This window comes from Numida meleagris, chromosome 3 (genome assembly GCF_002078875.1).
Source record: "Numida meleagris isolate 19003 breed g44 Domestic line chromosome 3, NumMel1.0, whole genome shotgun sequence".
In the NCBI taxonomy this organism is placed as follows: domain Eukaryota; kingdom Metazoa; phylum Chordata; class Aves; order Galliformes; family Numididae; genus Numida; species Numida meleagris.
In genome coordinates this window covers 82,883,447-82,904,587 of record NC_034411.1, presented here as the reverse complement: position 1 = coordinate 82,904,587, position 21,141 = coordinate 82,883,447, and the positions used below count along the sequence as shown (strand labels likewise).

The 21,141-nt window shown below is 37.3% G+C and overlaps 1 protein-coding gene across 2 annotated transcripts in view; it reads left to right on the top strand.

The window, feature by feature from the left end:
• Positions 1 to 21,141, top strand: part of FAM135A (family with sequence similarity 135 member A) — a 69,744-nt gene that overhangs the window by 21,361 nt on the left and 27,242 nt on the right. Inside the window, exons 4-12 of one of the 2 annotated variants that reach the window (XM_021393269.1) lie at positions 4,152 to 4,231; positions 8,674 to 8,813; positions 8,928 to 8,998; positions 9,328 to 9,501; positions 12,407 to 12,533; positions 12,905 to 13,058; positions 14,572 to 14,649; positions 16,872 to 16,921; positions 18,692 to 18,847. In XM_021393269.1, the coding sequence (XP_021248944.1) occupies positions 4,152 to 4,231; positions 8,674 to 8,813; positions 8,928 to 8,998; positions 9,328 to 9,501; positions 12,407 to 12,533; positions 12,905 to 13,058; positions 14,572 to 14,649; positions 16,872 to 16,921; positions 18,692 to 18,847 (1,030 nt within the window). The remainder of the gene's footprint in view (positions 1 to 4,151; positions 4,232 to 8,673; positions 8,814 to 8,927; positions 8,999 to 9,327; positions 9,502 to 12,406; positions 12,534 to 12,904; positions 13,059 to 14,571; positions 14,650 to 16,871; positions 16,922 to 18,691; positions 18,848 to 21,141) is intronic. The other variant, XM_021393270.1, reaches the window with a different exon arrangement.

The following is a 21,141-nucleotide window of genomic DNA, read 5'->3' as shown; positions in this document are numbered from 1 at the left end:
GAAAACTTGGGCTGAGCAGAAGTTAGGCTTATTCAGTGAATCTCACTGAAGTTTGCTTTAGAACTGACCATGCTACTGCAGTGTTTATACCATGTTTTCTGTGTGGGTGTTGGGTAGGTGTTCAGGTGTAGAAACACTGATGGACCCAAACTGTTAGAGTCTCTGAAAGGTTGTAACACTAAGCCTGCAATTGCCTGATAAGGTCTGCACGTTCTGCCTCTTGGAAGATGCTGGACAAGGGGTTTTAAAGCTTAGTTATACCCAGGCTACTTCATCTATCTGAGTACGTTTGCAGTACAATCCATGGCATGAACTGTAACACCATTATCATCTGGAATTTTCCATTATCAAGGATACCTTCATTCTACCATTACGTAAGGTAATGGAGAGGTAATTGTATTCAGGCCTTATTTGCAGAGTATTTTAAGGATATCTAGGATAATTGAATGAAACAAGTCTTTGATACTGAGTTGTTGTCTGGACTCCCAAGGAGATGCAGTTGGATAGATGAGAATTATGGGTCAGTTCAAGATACATCACAACAGGACAATGCTTATGGTACAGCTGAGATGTAGTTGGGAGTGGTCAGTTTGTGGGTTTGTTTTTTTTTTTTTGATAGAAGGGGGAGGATTGTGTTACAAGTAGATTAATGTCCAGAGACAGAAAGACAAGCAATGCAGGGCTGAGGGAAAAGAGAGTGACCAGTCTTGATACATTTTCTGAAATTTCTTTTAAAAACTTGCTGTCAAATGATGAAGTATCATAGAAACATAGAAATATTTTCTGTATTGGAAGAGACCAGTGTTGGAAGGATTATTGAGTCCAACTCCTAGCTCCACACAGCATCACCCAAAATTGAGACCCAATGCCTGAGAGTGTTGTCCAAATGCTCCTTGAACTCTGGCAGCTTGGGGCTGTGACCACTGCCCTTGGGATTCTGTTCCGTGCCCACTGCCCTCTGGTGAAGAACGTTTTCCTCACACCCAACCTGACCCTCCTCTGATGCAGCTCTATGCTGATCCCTCGGGTTCTGTTGATGTCACCAGAGCTCAGTGCTCCCCTCGTGAAGAAGCTGTAGACTGTAGTGGGGTTTGATGTCCTTCTTATATTGTGGCACCCAAAACAGCACACAGCAGGACAGTCTCTTCCCTTGACTAGCTAGTAGTGCTGGGCCTGATGCACTCCAGGGTACAGCTGGCCCTTTTGGCTGCCGGGGCATATTGCTGGCTCATATTCAACTTGACATCAACCAGAATCCACAGATCCTTTTCTTTGGGGCTGCTCTCCAGCCTCTCGTCCCCTAATCTGCATACAGAGCCAGAGTTGCCACATCCCAGGTGCAGAATCTGGTCATTGCTCTTGTTCAACTTTATGCGGTTGGTGATTGCCCAGCCCTCAGATTTCTCAGGATCTCTCTGCAAGACAGAGCTCTCCACATTCAGAGGAGTCAACAGCTCTTCGCAATTTAATATCATCTGCAAACTTACTTACTATGCGTTCAAGTCCTGTTTCCATGTCATTTATAAAATCATTAAAGAGAACTGACTCTAAAATGGAGCCCTGCAGAACCCCATTAGTGGCTGGCCACCAGCCTGATGTAACCCCACTTACTGTAATTGTTTGAGGCCAACCTATCAGCCAGCTGTTCAACCGTTGTATTATGTATTTGGATTGCTGTATGCTGGACATTTTGTCTAGAACGAGACTGTGAGAGACAATATTGAAAGCTTTGCTGAAATACAAAAAGTTTACATCAGCTGGCTTCCCTTGGTCAGCTACGTAGGTAGCCTTGTCACACAGGGAAATCGTTTGTAAATCAGGACTTTTCCCCTTGTGAACCCACGTTGGCTATGACCAATGACTGCATTGTCTTTCAAGTGTTTTTCAAGAACTGCCAGAATAATTTTCTCCATAATTTTAACAGACACTGAAGTGAGACTGACAGGCCTGTAACGACCAGGGTTTTCTTTCTTGGCCTTCTTGAAAATTGCAGTGTTTGCCAGCTTCCAGTGTAGTGGAACCTCACCAGATTACCAAGACTGTTAAAAAATAGTTGAGGGAGGTCTCATGATGACATCAGTCAGCTCTTTGAGTACTCCAGAGTGTATCTTAGCTTTAGAAAACACTTCATTATTTTGTGCATTACAAGTGCAATTCTGTTGTAAATAAAACACTCTGTATCAGTATCACAGCACTTCATTTGCAGATAGATTCTTAATCTATAGGGTATTAAAGATGAGTGGCAGTGAGTAATTTGGATTACTACTGTGTAGGATGTTGGGGTTTTTTTATTGAAATATCTTGATGCAGTAAAATAATTGTTTCAAAGACCTGGGCGCAAGATTTGAAACTAATGTTTCTGTATTTGTCCTAAGCTGAACTCCTACAGGATTTGAATATTCAGATTAACAGGAAAATGTTTTGCAATAAACTGCTTAAAGTATAAATCATTGCTGAATATCAGAGCCACCTGTCTCAAACAAGCAAACAATACACCTTCGTCTCCCCATTAACCCAAATTAAAATCCATCAGGCAGGCAAAGGGTTTACTGGATAAAGCGAAGAATACTCTGCTTTTGATGAATTAATAATAGGAAGAGTAAGGTTGTCAAAACAGGCTTTTGTTTCACAAATAACATTCTAAGCATGAACAGTTCTATTGATTACAGTTTTCATTGGGGCCTAGATTGTAAACAGTCATCTAATATCTAATAGCATCATTAGGGCAAATGAGTCTTACTATATTAAATACTGTGGAATTGAACCTCTTTCTCTGTTCAATGTTCAATTTTTGTTATTTGGTTGCCTTGCATGTTACATTGTTGCAGTCCTAATTCATTAGTCCATGTTTGGTAAAGATGTTAAACTTAAAGCTACCCGCTGTGTAACTGCAACATGATTCTAAACATGGACTGAGAATGATGTGGATGTGAGCTATTTAAAAGTCTGATAAAGGGACCCAGCTTGGTAGAAGGTTAGTTGTTCAGAGACATGCCGTGTAGTTTACTGAGGTGTAATATTTAATACAAACCATACCCCCCGCTTAATGTTAATTTTTTTTATCAAGTGCTGAATTAATTCATACTTTATGAATGACTTAGGAAATGTGCTTGAAATCTTCTTTGACCTCCGGGTGTCTAAATCAAAAGGTATAGTTATTAGTTTGCAGTAGGTTGCTTTATTCGATTTTCAAACAGTAGGAAGGATTTTGCTGTCCACTCTTATCTCTAACCACACCACTGGTTTAAATAGCTTCTGTTATACCTGATTTTGACCAGACTACAATTTGCTTATTAATTTTGTGGAAATATTAATTTAAGAATTATTTTTATTTATGTATTCTTAGGCAAATAAAAAGAACATTTGCTAATGAACTGGATTGTCAATTTAGGCTGAGTTGCTAGAAACCAAAATCAGAGCAACCCAGTAGGTTGGGATACTTTGGATTTGATTAGTGTGGATGATGAAAATGAGTTGTTAGATTGAGTGGAATACAAAAGCTTCTGCCCACTATCTACTTGTGAACGCTCTCGTTCCCTCCCTCTGGTGGTGCTGGTGTTTGTGCAGCTGTGTAGCAGCTCACAGAGCTCACTCATGGAGGTGGCTGCAGCTAACCAGCTCAAATATAAACAAATTATCTGAAATGAGATGAGATGGAGAGAACACATCATCTTAAGTATGCGTTTGTGGGTGCTTGTATTGTGTGAAGAGTCCCATAAAGTCAGTATATGAGACAATTAGGGATTTCATAGATCACCATCAAGGCTGGAGACAATGTGGAATGGAAGAGGATTAAAAACTCTTTAAAGATGCAGACACAGACCAAGAAAACAAAAGACAAAGGGCTTTGGTTGTGCTTTTTTGTTGGTTCTTTTTTTAGGCTGTAAGCCTGCAGTTTCTACCCTTACTAGCATAAATCTACCATATATCTATATAAAAATTTGCCTCAACACTGTAGAGTTTGGAAAGATTAGCTCTGTGATCAGATTCCTCCTTCTGTTCACGTGTCCATCTTTCTGCTTGATGAAGAGTCGCAAGAGCACAGTCTTAATCTTTTTATTCTTCCTTGCCCTGTTCCCCATTCCTGTTCTCTACTCCTTCATTTTGTGTACCTGAGTATGGTCATTGAGATGTGCTGTCTTTTTCTTTAGCTTTTACCAGATTCGTGCATCTATGAAAATTCCTCCAAGAATTCCACACAAATTAGAAGCTAGTTTGTTACATGCCACTGGTAAGTGCAAAACCTTGTAGTAAGTGAAGACATTATCTTCCCTTGTTAATTAAGGACATGTCATTTTTGTCTTATGTTATTATAAGTAATATAAAAGTGTTTTTATTTTGTTATTAACATAATTTAAAGTATTTCATTATATCCTGCTGAAAAATTAGTTTTATCATAGCAATGAGACTCAAAAGGTAATTGCAGAATTTGCCTGGTTTTCCTCTGTTATTTCTCTTTGCTGGTAGCAAAACTTATTAATATTTTCTGTTTTCTTCCATTGATATGCTCAATGTTCTTCATGTTTTGGACTAAGATTTTCAAGGAAATATTTCATTTAAGTTGATACCCTTGAAGTCATGGAGAATGTTAGATACAGACTGTTATTTAGACTTTTAACCCTCTCATTCCCCAGCCCCCTTTTCATTCTTCCAGAAAGACTCAAAAAGGATCAAAACTTACTGTTTTCAGACTTGCTCTCTTACTGTCCAGGAATGAACTTGAAAATTCATTTAACTTCCTGCTCCTGCACAGAATTACCTACTCCTTCATCTCTTCTTTCTTTTTCGTTTTTATCTTTTTTCTATTTCTGTTTTGTTTGTTTGTTTTGTAACCTGGAAGCCAAAACTCACTTTCGGTTTCTTTGTTGAGGCAAATTGAAGAGGAGAAACCTCTTAGTGGGCTCCAAGTTCTGTCAAGCCCACACCTCATAGTTTTCAAGTGACAGGTGAAATTCTTAGAATTGCCGAGAAGAACCTACTACAGCCTGAAAAAAAGGGATGTAGATTTACTGAACCCTGAATTTTTGAGGCTATTTTAAAATTAATGTTGAATAATACAATTTAGACACTGAATTTTAGTCAAGCTTCTTGAATATTTCTTGGATTTTCTGGATTTATGTGAAGTAAAGAAATAATTCCTACTAACCAAAGCTATTCCATTTCAAACTCAAAGTGTAGTGTGGCTTAGGAAATGTAGCTGTGCTAGACTGATCCTTTTGCTCTAGTAAAAAAATATTTTTTTATCATTTAACTTAATTATATGTTTAATGTTGCTAAAAAAGTGTTTCTTTCATTTTGTGATATATTTTAGAACAGTCTCTAGTTAATTTTCAGAAAGCTGCAATCTTGTTAATAAATTCAGTGACATGTGTTAGCTCTTTTGTCTCTCATTACTAGGCATAAATGTTAAGGCTGCAATTTGATGTGAGTTAAGATCAGCAGTGCTGTCAAAATACATCAGCCCTTGATTCCACCTGCCTACTAGTCTCTGCCTTTATATTGCTCTGTGTGCAGTGTTAACACAAGTGTCTGATTTGACTTAGGAATCCAATTGGGGAACTTGTTCCGTTCAGATAAGCAGCTGTTTCACAAAAATTAAAACCCTCCAACCCCAAAACTAGGGTCGTCTCTCAGTTCGGCATTTCACATTGTTATTAGTAATGTTAGTACCACTGTAGCTTGTGTCCAACGAAAGGATGAGTTGAGCTGCTCTTTTTGTGGGTGGTTAAATGCGTGTCAAGCTACAGCTTTGGTTTTTTGGTTGATTTTTTTTGTTGTTGTTGTAAAAATGCCACTGACGTACTAGTTTGTCCTAGTGGATTTGGTTGTGTTTTATTTTGTTGAGGACCTCTGCCTTCCATTTGTTTTGGTTGCTTGCGGAATTTAGCAGAACTGTAGATTTCGCTCGCAGCTCTGCTATTGGAGGCTGGTGAATAGCTGATACCAGTGAGTGAGACTGCCATGATTTTTAGAAAATAGCTGCCATTATGCTGTCTGTAGAACACCATAAGAAGTTTGACCCGTTGTCTTTAGGTGTTTGTTGTTTGTTGGCAATAGAGGAGGCTGTACAGGAGTCCATGGCTCTCCTTGAGAAGGATGAGTTGTGTTGGCCAGGTATTTTTGTTCTTCTGTTTTCCTAATACTTATTTCTCTTCTAAATCCCATTCTCTTCAACAGAGTCATGGTTTTCCCACTGTACTCCAAATCATCTCACCTAGTTACTTCTAGTTCTCTTTAATCTCTTCAAAAGTCACCAACCATTTCCTTACCCTAGCTATGTGTTCTCTCCTCTCCCACAGGCTGTCTGATCTAGTTCTTCCTTTTATTTCCCCAGGTAAACTATACATGCTTGGTTTTTCCCTTCTTCCTATTGCTTAGAATCATAGAATCCTCAGAGTTGGAAGGGATCTTTAAAGGTCATCTAATCTAACTCCCCTGCAATGAACTGGGACACCACAGCTAGATCAGGTTGTCCAGGGCCTGACCCAGCCTCACCTTGAAAGTCTCCAGGGATGGGGCACCAACTGCCTCTCTGGGCAGCCTGTTCCGGTACCTCACCACCCTCACTGTAAAAGACTTCTTCCTTATATCCAACCTAAATCTAAATCAGCTTCTTCCTCTGCTTCTCTTTTTATCTTTTGCCAAGCCCTTCCCTCCTTTGCATTTTTAAATCCATGATTCTTCCATTCCTATTTCCTGTGTCTTTTAGTAGTTCACTTGAAATACTCAGGACCTAGGACAAGTGTGTTAGTGGTGACATGGCAAACCATTTGCTTTAGCTCCAACCTTGCAAAGGTCTCCTGGCATTCTTGTAATTTGAAGCGACATGTAGTCACACTTGAGGAAGTTAAAGAAAAACTTTGGTAACTGTAATTTGTATGGAGTTAAATCAGTTTTGAGGCTCTTCTGAATTTCTTCTATAAGAAGCTCAACAATCGTTTTTAGGGGAAAAAAAGCACGTTAGGAATGAGATGACTTGTGTTTACTGCACAAGAATTAATTCATTCCCCACTATTTTTTTTTGTGGCAGAGGTGGCTTTTTGTGAGGATAAAAACCTAGTAATAGTCTAATCCACTCTGTACACAGTTAACTAAAAAAATAATAATTATTAAAAAAATATAGTTCTGCCTTGTTGATTTCATATTGTGAGACCTTGACCCCAGGTAGATGTGGCTCTGCCTATTCCTGGCACTAGTTCTTCTTTTCCTCTCCTCTCTCACTTCCGAGGATGCAGTTTCATGTTATGCTCAGGTCAGCGGAACTGAGGGCTGTAACTCAAGGAGTTCGCGGTGCAGAGGAAGCAGGACCTTGGCCGTGTGTCTCCATTACTGCTTTTCTATCGGACTGCACTGGCAGAATCCCTTTTGCTGATGGTGCGCGGTTCTGTCAGATTATGTGTAATGTGAAACCATCCCCTCTCTGCCCTTCACCTCTAGCATATGACATGGATTGATACAAGGTGAACGTGGCATTGCATAGGGTAATTATCTTTCAATGATTTATCCTTTTTATTTTGTCCAGAAGACCTAAATTGATGATGCATATGAAAGCACTTCAGGAAAGAAAGATGCTTTTTTACAGGTTTCTAGTTTCTGATGGAAGGTTAAACTAAAATGTTACAAAGGTAACAGAGTGCGAATGTTTGCCATGCACAGACTTGAGCAGTGATTTTCTATTGGTGGTCTGTAGACTCCAGAGCCGTACAGTGCAAAGTATTCGGTTTTCTTTGGTTTTTTGTGTATTCCTTTGAAGTGATTTTTTAAAAACATTTTGATTTTTTTTTTTTAATCAATGTTTCACACTCCCATTTATACAACCTCTAAGACTTTGTGTTCTGGAGGAGGTTAATGTGATTGAGGCTGTTTGTTGCGGACTGATAAGAAACTGTTGGCCTTTCTGTTGCCTCACTTCTTCCAAGTTCCACTTTCTTCTATGCCTTGTTTCACAGGGTTGTGGCTGTTATCATATTTCCTGTGTGATAATCCTTTTCTATTAATTATTGCTGAATACTTCCTTGGGAACTTTTAAAAACGATTCTCTTTTCTTCCAAAATTCTTTCGAGCTTTATTGGGAAAGGATTCCCGAACCATTTATCGTATTTTTTCTGAACTCTTTTTGATGAGCAGCTTCTGAGCTGAAAGCAGAAGCTTCGTACTGATCAAAAAATGTAAGATTCAGGTGATACACTTGGAACTGATCTGGCCAGAGTAGTATGCAAAAATCCAGAAGGAAAGGAGGAACCACCTCTGTTCTTCATTAATTCAGTGGAGTGGTGGTACATGTCATTTAACATCTTTGCCTCATTTGTAGTTAATTCTGAGTTCTCAGTATGGTTAAACATTGCCAAGCAAAAGGAATGATTAATGAAATAACACAGATTTAAGGGTTTTCATTTTAATTTTTGATGCCTCAAGTGTCTTACTATAGGTTCTTCAATCTAGAAATTGTATTAAAAGTAAATTACATTCAAATATATTGATAAAGTATTTCTTAGAAACAAAGCACATTCCTACAAACTCCAGTAGTTGCTGACTGAAATGGAAACTGCTGTTGTTGCTGTAATGGTTTTAAATGTGGTCATGGAACTGATAGGAATGGTAGGATACCTTATTAGCTGCTCTGGAGTTTCCAGATGCTAGAACTATTATATTAATACTTGTTTCTCTTTCCAGGTGCAGATCTTGCCTTTCCTGCTTCAATACATGACAATATAGTTTACAGTAAAACATTTCAGATTCTCTACAAAAATGAGGAAGTTTCTGTGAATGATGTGATGATTTTCAAAATAAAAATGCTGTTAGACGAGAGGAAGGTAATCTGCCAATCGTCTTAACTGTATTTAGATGCTTAAGTCTTTGTTATGTACAGTTTGAATTACTAAATAAGGGACCTGAAAAGATTTCATGCTTCCACAATTTCTTTTTAGATTGAAGAGTCTCTTAATGAAATGAATTTTCTGCTAACATTAGACCTACACTTCACGGATACCGACTATTCGTAAGTTTAAATTTGGAAGATTTTATTACAGCAACAGCATATGTTAACTTTTTAAACTAATTAAATCTGTGTTATATATAGATATACTGTGTTCATATTAGGCATATATGAGATTACAAGATAAATCCAACGCTGAGGCCTATTAAGATTTCATAACCAACTTGATTCATTTTGATTGTTTTTTCCCTTGGGAAGATGTTACTGCATTCCAAATTTTACTCTAGTGCTAAACTGTTATCTGCATCGATTGTTAATAACTTGCTTGCACATTGCACTTTAAATGTGGTCACTGTAATTGTATGTGTTTGGTTGTTTTTTTTCACTCTTAGACCAGATGACCTGAGCACACTGCAGCCAATTAGTAGCCGAACTTTAAAGTTGCACTTTAACTTACACCGGGGCCTTCATCATTACGTCAATGTTATGTTTGATTACTTTCACCTTTCTGTCATATCGGTTATAGTCCATGCTTCTCTGGTTGCTCTGCATCAGCCCTTGATAAGGTAATCTCTTGTTAATAAAATGTAAATAAAGTATCAGGTACCCAAATGGAAATGTTGTAGAAATGGTATAATAAGGAAGGAGTTAAGTCTACATGCAGTGTGGTTTTCTTTATGATTTTGGTGTCCAAGGTCCAGAGGGAGGAGAAACGTCTTTTAAGTTATATGGAACAAATGCTGAATTTGTTTTTGTTGGAAATAAGCGTGTGTAACGTAGTGTAGAGATAATACAACCAGAGAACAGAGAAGGTACGTATAAATATCTCTATGTGTAGATGTATATTTATATGTGTCAATATTTATTCATGTTCTTAATCTCTAAGATCTTCTGCTGACTGTAGTTAGTGACTGAAGTGGATGCTTTTAATAGAATATCCTGAGTTTTAAACCACCCACAAGGATCATTGAGTCTAATACAAATAGAGCATCTCTTGCTGGCTGTCTTCTCAGTTTTTACTTACTACTACAATGGCAGTAATGTCTGCAAATGATGCATTTTCCGTTTCTAAAGTAAATGAAACCTGGGGATTTCATTTTTTCTTTAAATAAGTTTTTACCTAGCTTTTACTGAAGCCTTTTTCTTTCATTATCTCATGTCATCCATTGCAATCTTCTTGCTCCTCTATCTCAAAAGTAAGCATGAATAAAGAACTATACTGCAGCCACACAGACAAAGCTTTTCCTTTGGCATATCTGTCTTTGTCTTCTTTCAGGGTCTTCAAGAACTGATACGCCTTAAGTTTTTTCATATTGAAAATCAGATGGAGATATAAATGCTAAAGTCTTTAGCTTAAGGAATTTCTGCTGCTTGCGCCTGGCTTCACCTCCTGGCCAACACGTATCTTCACATATGTTAAATGCCATTCTGTGCAGTAGAACTGTGCTAGTTCGAAGAATTCAAGTGATTTCTTTTTTTTCTTTTTTCTTCCCTCCAAGCTGAATGGCTTTGGTGATGAGTTTCAGGCTTGGCTGTCTAATTGAATGAACTGAAGTGTCTCTGAAGGGATGGCACTGCGTTATTTAAGGGAGGAGCAGTTAGTGAGGAGGTGGGAATATCTCAAGCTAGTACTGTTTTGAGGACCTCACATAATAAAATCATACACTTAAAGTAGCAGCACTTATATGAAATGTCAGTTGTCAAAATATAGCACAAGAGAAATTCAAGTGTTTCACCTGTAGTCATCCCTTAGCTATAGGGTCAAACTTCATTTCACTGAGAGAAAATGAAAAACGGGCTTTATTAATAATTTTCACTGGGATATGCATTTGTCTCTTCTGACTTTTTAAAAGGTTGCAGAAAATTTGTATATTCTTGTATAAATGTTTCCCCAGTTTCTGGCTTCCTAAGCGTATGTGGGGAGATACTAAAACAAAATAACTTCATTGCTGCTTCATTTATGTTTAAAGTAGACTGCTACTGGTGTTGATGAAATTATTTTAAGGATCCAAGTTGGGCTTTTCATCAATTTTGTATGGGGAGGGGAAAGAACTTTCAAATCTACAGTGTTTAATTTGAGCTGGGCTACACTATATTGTAATATTTAGCAAATACTTTATGGTTTCCATCTCCATGCCTGGCTCACATCTCTGGCTTTCTGAAAAACCTGAGCATGAAGAAGAAGATGAACAGAAGATGTTCAGAGTGCTGGAGCACCTCCTCTACGCAGACAGGCTGAGGTAGCTGGGCTTGTTCAGCCTGGGGAAGAGAACGCTGCAAGGAGACCGTATTGCAGCCTTCCAGTATTTAAAATGGGATTATAAACATGAAGGGAATCAACTTTTTACAAAGGTAGACAGTGATAAGACAAGCGGGAATGGTTTTAAGCTCAAGGAGAGAAGGTTTGGATTGGATGTCAGGGGGAAGTTCTTCACAGAGTGAGTGGTGAGGTGCTGGAACAGGCTGTGGATGTTCGGTCCCTGTAGGTGTTCAAGGCCAGGGGGCACCCTGGTTTAGCACTGGATCTGGAGGTTGGTGGCCCTTGTCTGTGGCAGGGATTTGGGACTTGATGATCCTTGGGGAGCCTTCCAACCAAAGCCATTTTATGATTCTGTGATTGCAGACTTCTTTTCTTTCCTCCTTCCTTTGGACTTTCTTAGGTGAAAGTTTGCTAGGGGGTCACTTTCTGAGCGTCTTCCTTTTCAGACTAGCATCTAGGATCTCCTTCTCCAAGGAACACTCAGTTAATATTTTACACAAGAGAGAGGAGATGATTCTACTTTGTTACAGCCTTGGTGCCCTATGCATTCTATTTTTTTAGTAACTTGTCACTGATGATTCCTGCCCATTGTCTGAAAGCTCCCACTCTTTGCATTCATTCATCTTTCACTGCCTTTTCCCCAGCTCTGTCCTCACAAAGCTACTGTTGTAGGATGCTCTGTTCTCCCAGCGGCCCTGGATGGGCTCTCCTCTTCAGTAGTTGAGGTCAGGCTTTTGTTATGAAAACAGCAATGGCAGTTTGTGTGACAGCTTTCCAACTGCTTGCTACTGCTTCACTTTTAGGAGGTAAAGTCCCCCCATCAAAGCTGCCAGAAAATGAATGCTTCTCACCTGTCACAGTTCAGAAAGGATCTGTAGGGCTTAAACTTTCAGGAACGTGTTTAATTTAGCTGCATTGGAAAGTATGAGGAAGATCTTACACAGTCAACAGCAGAACAGTTGAGGGTAATAATTTCTTCAATTGCTCCGACAAGCTGGAGATGCTCTTGGAAGAGGACTGCTCCCTAGGTGCAGCACTTGGTACTAACTGAGGTTCCTGGGCAATCCCTGAGTGAGGAGTTCTAAAAGGGCAGCCCACCATGCTAAAGACATCCAGGATATTACTGAGAAACAACTTTTTTTTTTTTTAACAGTGATAAATTTGTGACACGTAGCTTGTCCAAGTTACCAGTTCATTTGTGCTTCTTGCAGTTTTCCTCGCCCAGTGAAGAATACGTGGTTAAACAGGAATGCACCAGCACAAAACAGGGACTCTGTGATTCCTTCTCTGGAAAGCGTGGTATTTGGCAATAACTACACAAAGCAGTTATCAGCTGATGTAAGAATACCTCAACTGAAAATTTTATTTGTATTTTGTAGGGTGATGTGAATTTTATCTTAATAAGTCTTCTGCAGGAATATTACTCGATAAAGAATGAACTTTGTTAAAAGTTGTTGTGTCATGTAATATGGGAAAATAGAAGAATTGTTGCAGAAGGCTGTTACATATTTCAGGATTATGCAGATGGAAAGCTTACAATATTTAGTGTTTAGCCTTTTTTAAGATCCCAGAAACCACTGAGAATTGCAAAAAGATGGATGAGGTTCATGAAAAGAGGCAATTTGCATGTCTTATTCTGTTAACGCTTCATTTATTGTATGAAATTAGTATGGCTAAATCTTTTTTCTCTCTTTTTTTTTTTTTTTAAGGGTTCCAGTTTTGTTGTTTCAGAGTCTTTCCTCAGCCATGCCTATAATTTCCACTATACACTTTGTGCCAGTTTGCTGCTTGCTTTCAAAGGCTTACATAGCTACTTCCTCATGATTACAAAGGAGCTCCCCTCTTCTCACCGAATTGAACTGGGTATGTTGAATTTAATAAAACATTACTTCTGCTGTTTCCTGAAAATATCTCCTCTCCTAGACTAAACTAGTGTTAATTTCGTACATCATATATATCTAAAATCCCTTTTTGCTCAAACTGAGCTGGAATTTAATAATTAAAGAAGGAAAAAAGGGACAAGTGCATTACAAATTTATGCATAGAAAAATACCAGAAACTGAGGCGTTTTCTTTATAGAAGCAAAAACACTGCATAGAGTAGTTCTGTGTTGGTTATCTTAATCTTGATATAGAGGGGAACGCCCTATTATATGAATGACTCAACTCTTAGTCTAACTTGAAAGGACAAAATGCACGTTTGGCCAAGTAGAATCTGTTGGCATTATTGTTACTGTAAGAATAGTCTTAGACTGTGTCATGATATTGAAATGGTTCAGATAGAACCTTAAATTCCCCAAAAACACTCTCACAAAATAGACGTGATAGAAAGAAGCTGGCAATTGAATTGCATTGTCAGGAGGTATCTTTCACTCCTCACTGTAGTCAGAACAAAGCGTCACATAAGCTTCAGCACTACTTGGCTCAGACCTTTGCTCATTTCTACATGTAACTTGGCTTAGGGAAATGCAAGCTTGAAAAGAAATACTCTAAATAAATACATATAGAGAAAAATAGTATATGCATTTAATATGCATTAAACTTATTCTGCTGATGGTTTGTTTCCTATGCTGTTCTGTTGTTTTTTTTTTTTTAAGTTTCTGCCACAATTACTTTCCTCTTTCTGAATTTTTTTTCATTTATTCCAGTTATTTTGTATATACATTGATTGGGAATATTGATATAACAGAAAGAACTAATAATGTGGATACTAATTATGCTGTTATTACTCGCCCTTTGCTCATGCAAAATAACCAGTGCTTATCATTAACACTAATTTCTCTAAACTCTATCAACAGTTACAAATAAAAATAAAATGAAAAAAGAAAGGAAAAGAAAGCCGTATTTCTGTGAAATCTTCTAAAAATAATTGACTCCCTGGACTTTATCATAAAGTACAAAACCATCACTTAGACTTCTTAATTTTTGAAGTAAATGAACTGCCTTTTGGTGATTTGGTGATGTGAGATGGAAGACAATCTCAAATACTGTTTAAATCTCAAATTGTCTCTTTTTTGTTTGAAATTAAATTATAACCTCCTTAATTTTGTTTCGTCTGCTTGCTTTGCTGTTGCTTTCCCATACAGTTTTAAAAAACCACTGATTTTGCAGAAGCATGCACAATCATCTGTTGGACTCAGTTACTGTAATTGAGCTTTTAAGTATTATTGGTTTCAGGAAATAAAAGTGTAATGTATATCATGAGTGGTATCTAATCTATAAACTACACCAAAATCATGTACTTTCATGTATTTATCTAACTGCACTAATTGTTAGGCTGGCAGTAAGCTTTTTTACTAACTTTAAGGCAAATAATAAATCTCAGGTGAAAAAAGGAGTGTAGTAACTAGTCATGTGTGTGCAATCCCTGTAACTAGCCAAGGCCAGCATGCAGGTGCTTTATGAACGCCTTCTCAGAAGAAAATTTCCACGAACCCAGAGAGACGCCTACCTAGGTATGTTTTCAAAGCAGGTGATTTAATCCCTCAGATTTGTATTAATAATATAAAATACTATATTCTTCTCTAAACAGGAACACTATTTCACTATTCAGCCATAATAAGAGTATGTTAAACTCCGGTGAAGTCTGTAGAATTGAACTACTAATTTCTAGACCGAATATAGAAAATAAAATCTTACACTTACTTGGTTTAGTGTTATTCTATTTTAATTTTAAAAAGTAATTGAAGAGTTCAGACAGGTGTCACAAATTTAAATAAAACAGCTAAAAATGATATTTTTTATTTAATTTGTTACAGACTCAGGGTTTTGTTGATTTTTTTGTTTGGTTGGTTTGTTTTGGTTTTTTAAATAATTAAAAACTAATAGCATTTCTTTGTGAGATATCTTTCGGATTGCTTCTGGCTTCTTGAGATTTGATTCTTCTAAATGCTACACAAGGCATTCTCAAAGCTTAGGGTGCATTTGTCCACATCGAAATGGACAGCCCTCCCTCTGGAGAGTGTCAGTGTTGGTTTGATGTTGTGCAAAGTACCGTACTGTTGAAGCACAAGGCACTTTGCAATGGGGAAAGAATAAAATAGCTGTACAGTCTCATAGAAAGACATCAGCATTAATCATATATAGCTGCAGTTTGGTTTTGTTTACAAAAGAGAACAAAACAAAACAATTTTAGCTGAGCCAGCAAAATTTCTTCAGATATTTACTGGATAAATAACACTGCTGTCAAATATTAACAGTTAATTTCATTTACATCAGCGGTTTTTTGTTTGTTTTTGGGTTTGTGGCATTTCTTGATAGCATTGTAATCTGGGATTTTCAGTAATGATTTTAGACCTTAGCTTTATATGTTGTTTCAAACCTGTGTTCAATCTCTGTGTGACAAACAGGATGAATATTCAGTATTGTGTTTCACAGTGAATCAGGTTTTTTTTTTTCCACTAGTAACAAAATTTCTGTGACCACAAACACCTCAAAATAAATATATAACTTGTATATAAACTGTTTTCATGTATTTTCAGAATAATTATCAAGTGATGTCTGGTTAATAGGTAGAAATAGTTTCTTTCCAAACTGTCTCTAAACTTGCTCTGAGAACTTCCTGCATTTCTGTAAGATGCATATTTTCTCAGAACTTGGAGTTTTGTGAGTTAATTTGTCATTGTGTTTAAACCTAAGTATGTACAATGTATAGCAGTGATGTGAGAATCAGTAAATACTTACAAATCTAGGAGGTATCAATTGAAGATGAGTCGACACGATGTTGCTGTTGGTAAACTTACATTCACTATCCATATCCTAGATTTATTAATGTGAGTTTGCAAGTGTGTTTTGTTGGTGTACATTTTCAAGTGGTTTTTCCTTAATACTGTTTTTCAGAAATTGATTTAAATATTTGTTACAAATAATAGAAGATTTATAAATCATTCCCTTGTTACTGATACCTCAGATGTAGAAAGAAATCAAATAATAGCACAAAGTTAGTATTTAATTGATTAGGTTTGGTTGGCTAGAATAGGAATGATTAATAAGGAAAAATATTGTACATAAAGGAATGTATCTGTATTCCTCATTTATAAGTCATTTGAGGTTCTGATCTAATTTAAGCTGCCATACCACACAAGACTACGTTCCTCTTAACGTTGAGCCATTGAGAGAAAAAAATAATTAAATTGTTTGACCAACCTATAAATCCTCAGACAACTAAAGAATCTATTTTTATTCGTGTGGCTTATAAAGAAGGTAAATAATATACCCATAGAAAAGTGGTGCTAGTGTAAAGAAGGCCTGGAAAATGTGAGGTGGAACATCAGTTGTGTTACCTCAGTTGTGAATGATGACACTGCTGCAGAATAGCTGAGCGGTTCTAAGTGGGTGATATGCAAACTGTATAATCTAAATTACAGTGTTTGCAAGAGCTACTTTGAATGAAAAATTGGTATCCTTGCCAAGGTCTCATGAGAAACGTTCATGATACACAGTTGCGAACCATTTTTTATTAATCATGTTCTGTCCTCAATATCAGTTATTAGTACGAAATTATTTTAATAAGAGTTTATAATATACTTGATTTGAAGCTCATTGTAGTAATTAATATGGTATGAAGTTTTATTTGGTAGCCTCTTTTCTTTTTAATGGTTTTTATTGTGAGATAATTGTCTTTGCTCTGCAACTTGGAAAGTACATTTCTCATAAATATATACTCTCATCTTTCCAGAAAACATAGATGTAGAAGTTCGTCTTTCAGAATTGTGTGAAGAAGTAAAGGTACTACTTTTCATTTATTAAATAAGTGAAGTAACTGTAAAAGTAAGAATGTGCTAATCTCATAAACTATTTGGGAATAAACTGTTTCAGTGATAACAACCTATATGGTTTTTTGCCAACATTTCTTTCAGCTGTTCCTCTTCCACAGAGAAATGGCTCAGCTGGCACACAAACTTCCCTGCTGATCTGGTGGTGTGGCAAGTCATGCAGCCATGTAACTTTTGTAGATCATGAAAGCGAGGATTATGGAAACACGGATTACTTGTTTTAAAATCACATTTTGAATTTTCTGCATTCATTAGTTGAATCTTTTATTTTTGAACCTGTCAAATAACAAAAGTTAGAAGTTCGAGCAGTAGTAGAAAGTTATACAAAAGCAGATTCTCCAGCTTGTCCCTCTTCTGGAGGGAGCTGTCCTGATGCTGTCTCCTTCTCTCTTCCATACATTCTCAAGGAAATACTGTCCACTTAGATTTCTTAGATTTGTTTCTTCAACTCTTTCACATGCAGCAGTCAGAATTAGCCTCAGCTGAACAGCCCATTTCCTTATCACAGATGAGTTTAAAGCAGAAGTTTGAGAACTTTTTTTAAGATTGTCCATGCTTTGTTGCTGAGCGTGTCAACTACACAGCTTTTGTAGCAGAGTTACTTTTCATTTCTATAATAGTAGTACAATTGCAAGGAAATGTAATACTGCTGTTGAAAAGAAGTCATTTGTACTGGAGACGAAGCCAGCACAGTTGGCTCTCTGTGAGCAGCTGGTAATCTTCCTTTATAAGCTGGAAGATCATGGGGTTTTTTGTTGAGTTTTTTCTGTTTTTCTTTTTTTGGTTTGGGTGTTTTTTTGTTTTGGTTTGGGTTTTTTTACACTTATAAAGCTTCTATGAAATATTCCAGTACTTAAGATTATTTTTTCATTAGTTTTTCCCTTAGCTTGCTAAACTATGTTTATATTTTTTCCTTTTTCTCCTTTCTTTCTTTTATGCAGTTCTCTTCAAAAGTTCTTCCTCTTAATTTCTATTGTTGCCTACTAAATTGTTGTTTCAGTATTCGTAATCCTGTTCTCTGCTTCCTCTTTAAGAGTGCTGAAGTTTGGGTCTTTACTGTCTGTACTTTTTAACCCTTTGCCTCGATGCCTTAAGTGTCTCCAATGAGTTTCTGAAAAACATTTTCCTAAAATGGTAGGGAACAGAAGCCTTAAAATGTACGGTTGATTGGTACGGAACTGTATTGTGGGATTACAGTACACTGTTAAGAAAGAAAAACTTGCTTTGTACTGAGTTTGTGTGGCTTGGTTCTTGGAAGCCTATACTGTAACATTGATTCCTGAGCATGCTTAAAGAGTACGTAGGTATACAGTGACGCAAAAACGTTATTGCAAGTTGTTAATATTCTAAAATGGAAATGTCTTCATTTAATTCTTTCTAATTCTCTGCTTTCTAATTCAGATTCCTTTCCTTCCTAGCACACTCTGCTTTTGCATGTTGGAAAATACAACAGTAGCAACTCATTGTTATTAATGGAATTATTGTTTCAGTTTTAAGATCAGGGGTCCCAATTCTAAAAGACATCTGGATAACATTTAAAGCAACGTAAAACAATGTGTTTTTGTTGTAATGTCACTTAATTCATTTCTAATACTTAGACAAAACAGTTCTTACTTGGAAGTTACTTTTTGAATTAAAATTCTTATTAAGATGATATACTTTTTTTATTTTTGTTTGTTCCTCATGATCTAGTAATAACGTAAATCTTTTTTCCAAACTTCAGAAAATGGAAAATCCTGATGAACTGGCAGAACTTATAAATATGAATCTTGCTCAGCTTTGCTCACTTCTTATGGCTCTCTGGGGGCAATTTCTGGAGGTCATTACCTTACAAGAGGAGGTCACGGCATTGCTAGCACAAGAACATCACACATTAAGGGTAAGTATTAACTCTGGTGTTACAAAGGGCTCATTCGTGCTCTTGGTAGGACACCTTGTAATGGAAATGTGTATCAAAATGCAAATACAAATTCTAATTTTGCTAGTTTTGTTTGGGAAGATCAGTTGTAATCATAAAGGGAGCTGCTGTGTTCCATTTGTTAGTTTGTGTATTGTCTTGTTAGTGCTTATTCTTGGAACATAATACATAAAGTACATTGTTTTTGTTTACAAACCAATCAATTGATCTTCTGAATATGAAACATGGCTCAGAAGGCAAATTGCAGTCTGTGGGAAATGTATTTTTGTAGAATTATGTATTTTTCTGCAGGAGATATGCCTAGTGCCCACCTCTTTTCCTTCCCTACTGCAGTTAGACTGCTTGTTTACATCATAAAATGAGGTATATTTTTCTTCTGAATTGAGAATTTATAACATTTTTAAGCTTTGAAAGGGTTGTGAATTGGGATCTCAAAAAAGAAGAGACAAATTGGAAATGATCCGGCATGTATGTGTGCGTATGTATAAAAATAGATACATCATAGTGAGTAACTATACACACAGTGCATCTGTTGATGTGTATATGCGTATGTACACTTGCTGCAGGCTGTCTACCGCGCATAGTGAAATATTTTCTCATATCAACTAAACCTTTCCACTTATCTTCTAATAAATAAATCTTTCCCTCCCCTCTTTTGTGGTCACAGATTTGAAGAAACATAACAGTTAAAAATTTTCAGAGAGTAAGATTCATTAAAACAAATAAACAACACTACACACCACCCAAACACACAACTTGATCTTCAGCCAGCTTTACATCTTTACCATCTGACATCATAATCCATGCATTTTTCGCATGCATCTAAAAGGTCATTTCAAAGTTTATCTGGAGGTTCTCCTTGTAAAGTAATTTCCAGAGAGATTGTTAGTAGATCTGTTTAATGAGAGTACGTGCTAACAATACTTTGTGATAATCACAGTCCAAAATAAAGTCCATTTTAAGGTTTTAGTTTGCAGAGGATTGATTTACCTAACTAACACTTCTCACATCAAAAAACCTTCAAAAACCTTTTGATTCTGAAGAATATTTGGATTGTGATGTTAGTAAAGGATTGAAAAATCGCATTGTTTAATGAGGGAATTGTCACTGTGCAAGTAATCTATTCTGAAGATTAAGTGGTATTTTTCAGAAAGAGTGTAAGACTTGTCTGTTGGAATGGAAATGTTAGCAGTAGGAAGGTATGATCAATTTACTGGACATCTCTGAATCTTACTTTTCATATTAATTCTGGAATCTTTCAACTGCAGTGGAAGCTATGAAATGAGAATACTGTTTCACTTAACCTGCACCTGCATTTAATTGCTGCTGAGTTAGCATTTGTACATTCATACAACGAATAAAGCCAAAAGAAGGATGAACATTTTTATTCTAACTGGTCCAATGTTTTATATGCTAGTAACGATATGTACTTAGCTTCTTAAATGTGGTTTTTTAAATCTCTGGTATGTCATTCTCTCTAGCCCTCAAATACCTTATGAATTCAATGTTACTGCATTTATTTTAGGGACTATCACAGAATCACATCGTACAATTATAAAAGGGTTTAGGCTGGAAGGGACCTTAAAGTTGATCTAGTTCCAGCCCCCTGCAATGGGCAGGGCTTTCCCCCACCAGCTCAGGCTGCCCAGGGCCCCATCCAACCTGGCCTTGAGCGCCTCCAGGGATGGGGCACCTGCAGCCCTCTGGGCAGCTTTGCCAGGGCCTCACCACCCTCTGAGTAAAAAATTTCTTTTTGACATCAAACCTAAATTTTCTGTCTTTTAATTTAAAGACGTTTCCCCTTGTCCTATCACTCACTGTCAAACCATGTAAAAAGTCAGTCCCCCTTTGTTCATATGCTCCCTTCAAGTACTGGAAGGCCACAGTGGGGTCTCCCCTGAGCCTTCCCTTCTCCAGCCTAAACATGTCCAAGTCCCTCTCCCTTTCTTCATAAGAGAGACGCTCCAGCCCTTTGATCATCTTTCTGGCTCCCCTCTGGACCCACTCCAACAGCTCCTCATCCTTCCTGTGCTGGGCACCCCAGGCCTGGACGCGGTACTCCAGATGGGGCCTCATGAGAGCAAAGTAGAGGGGGACAGTCGCCTCCTCCCCTCCCTGTCCCTGCTGGCCACTCCTCTTTTGATGCAGCCCAGAGTGCAGTTGGCCTTCCAGGCTGCAAGTTCTCACTGCTGGCTTATGACCAGCTTTTCATCAAAGTAATTAATAGTGTTATAGGGACTGACTTACTGTTTGTA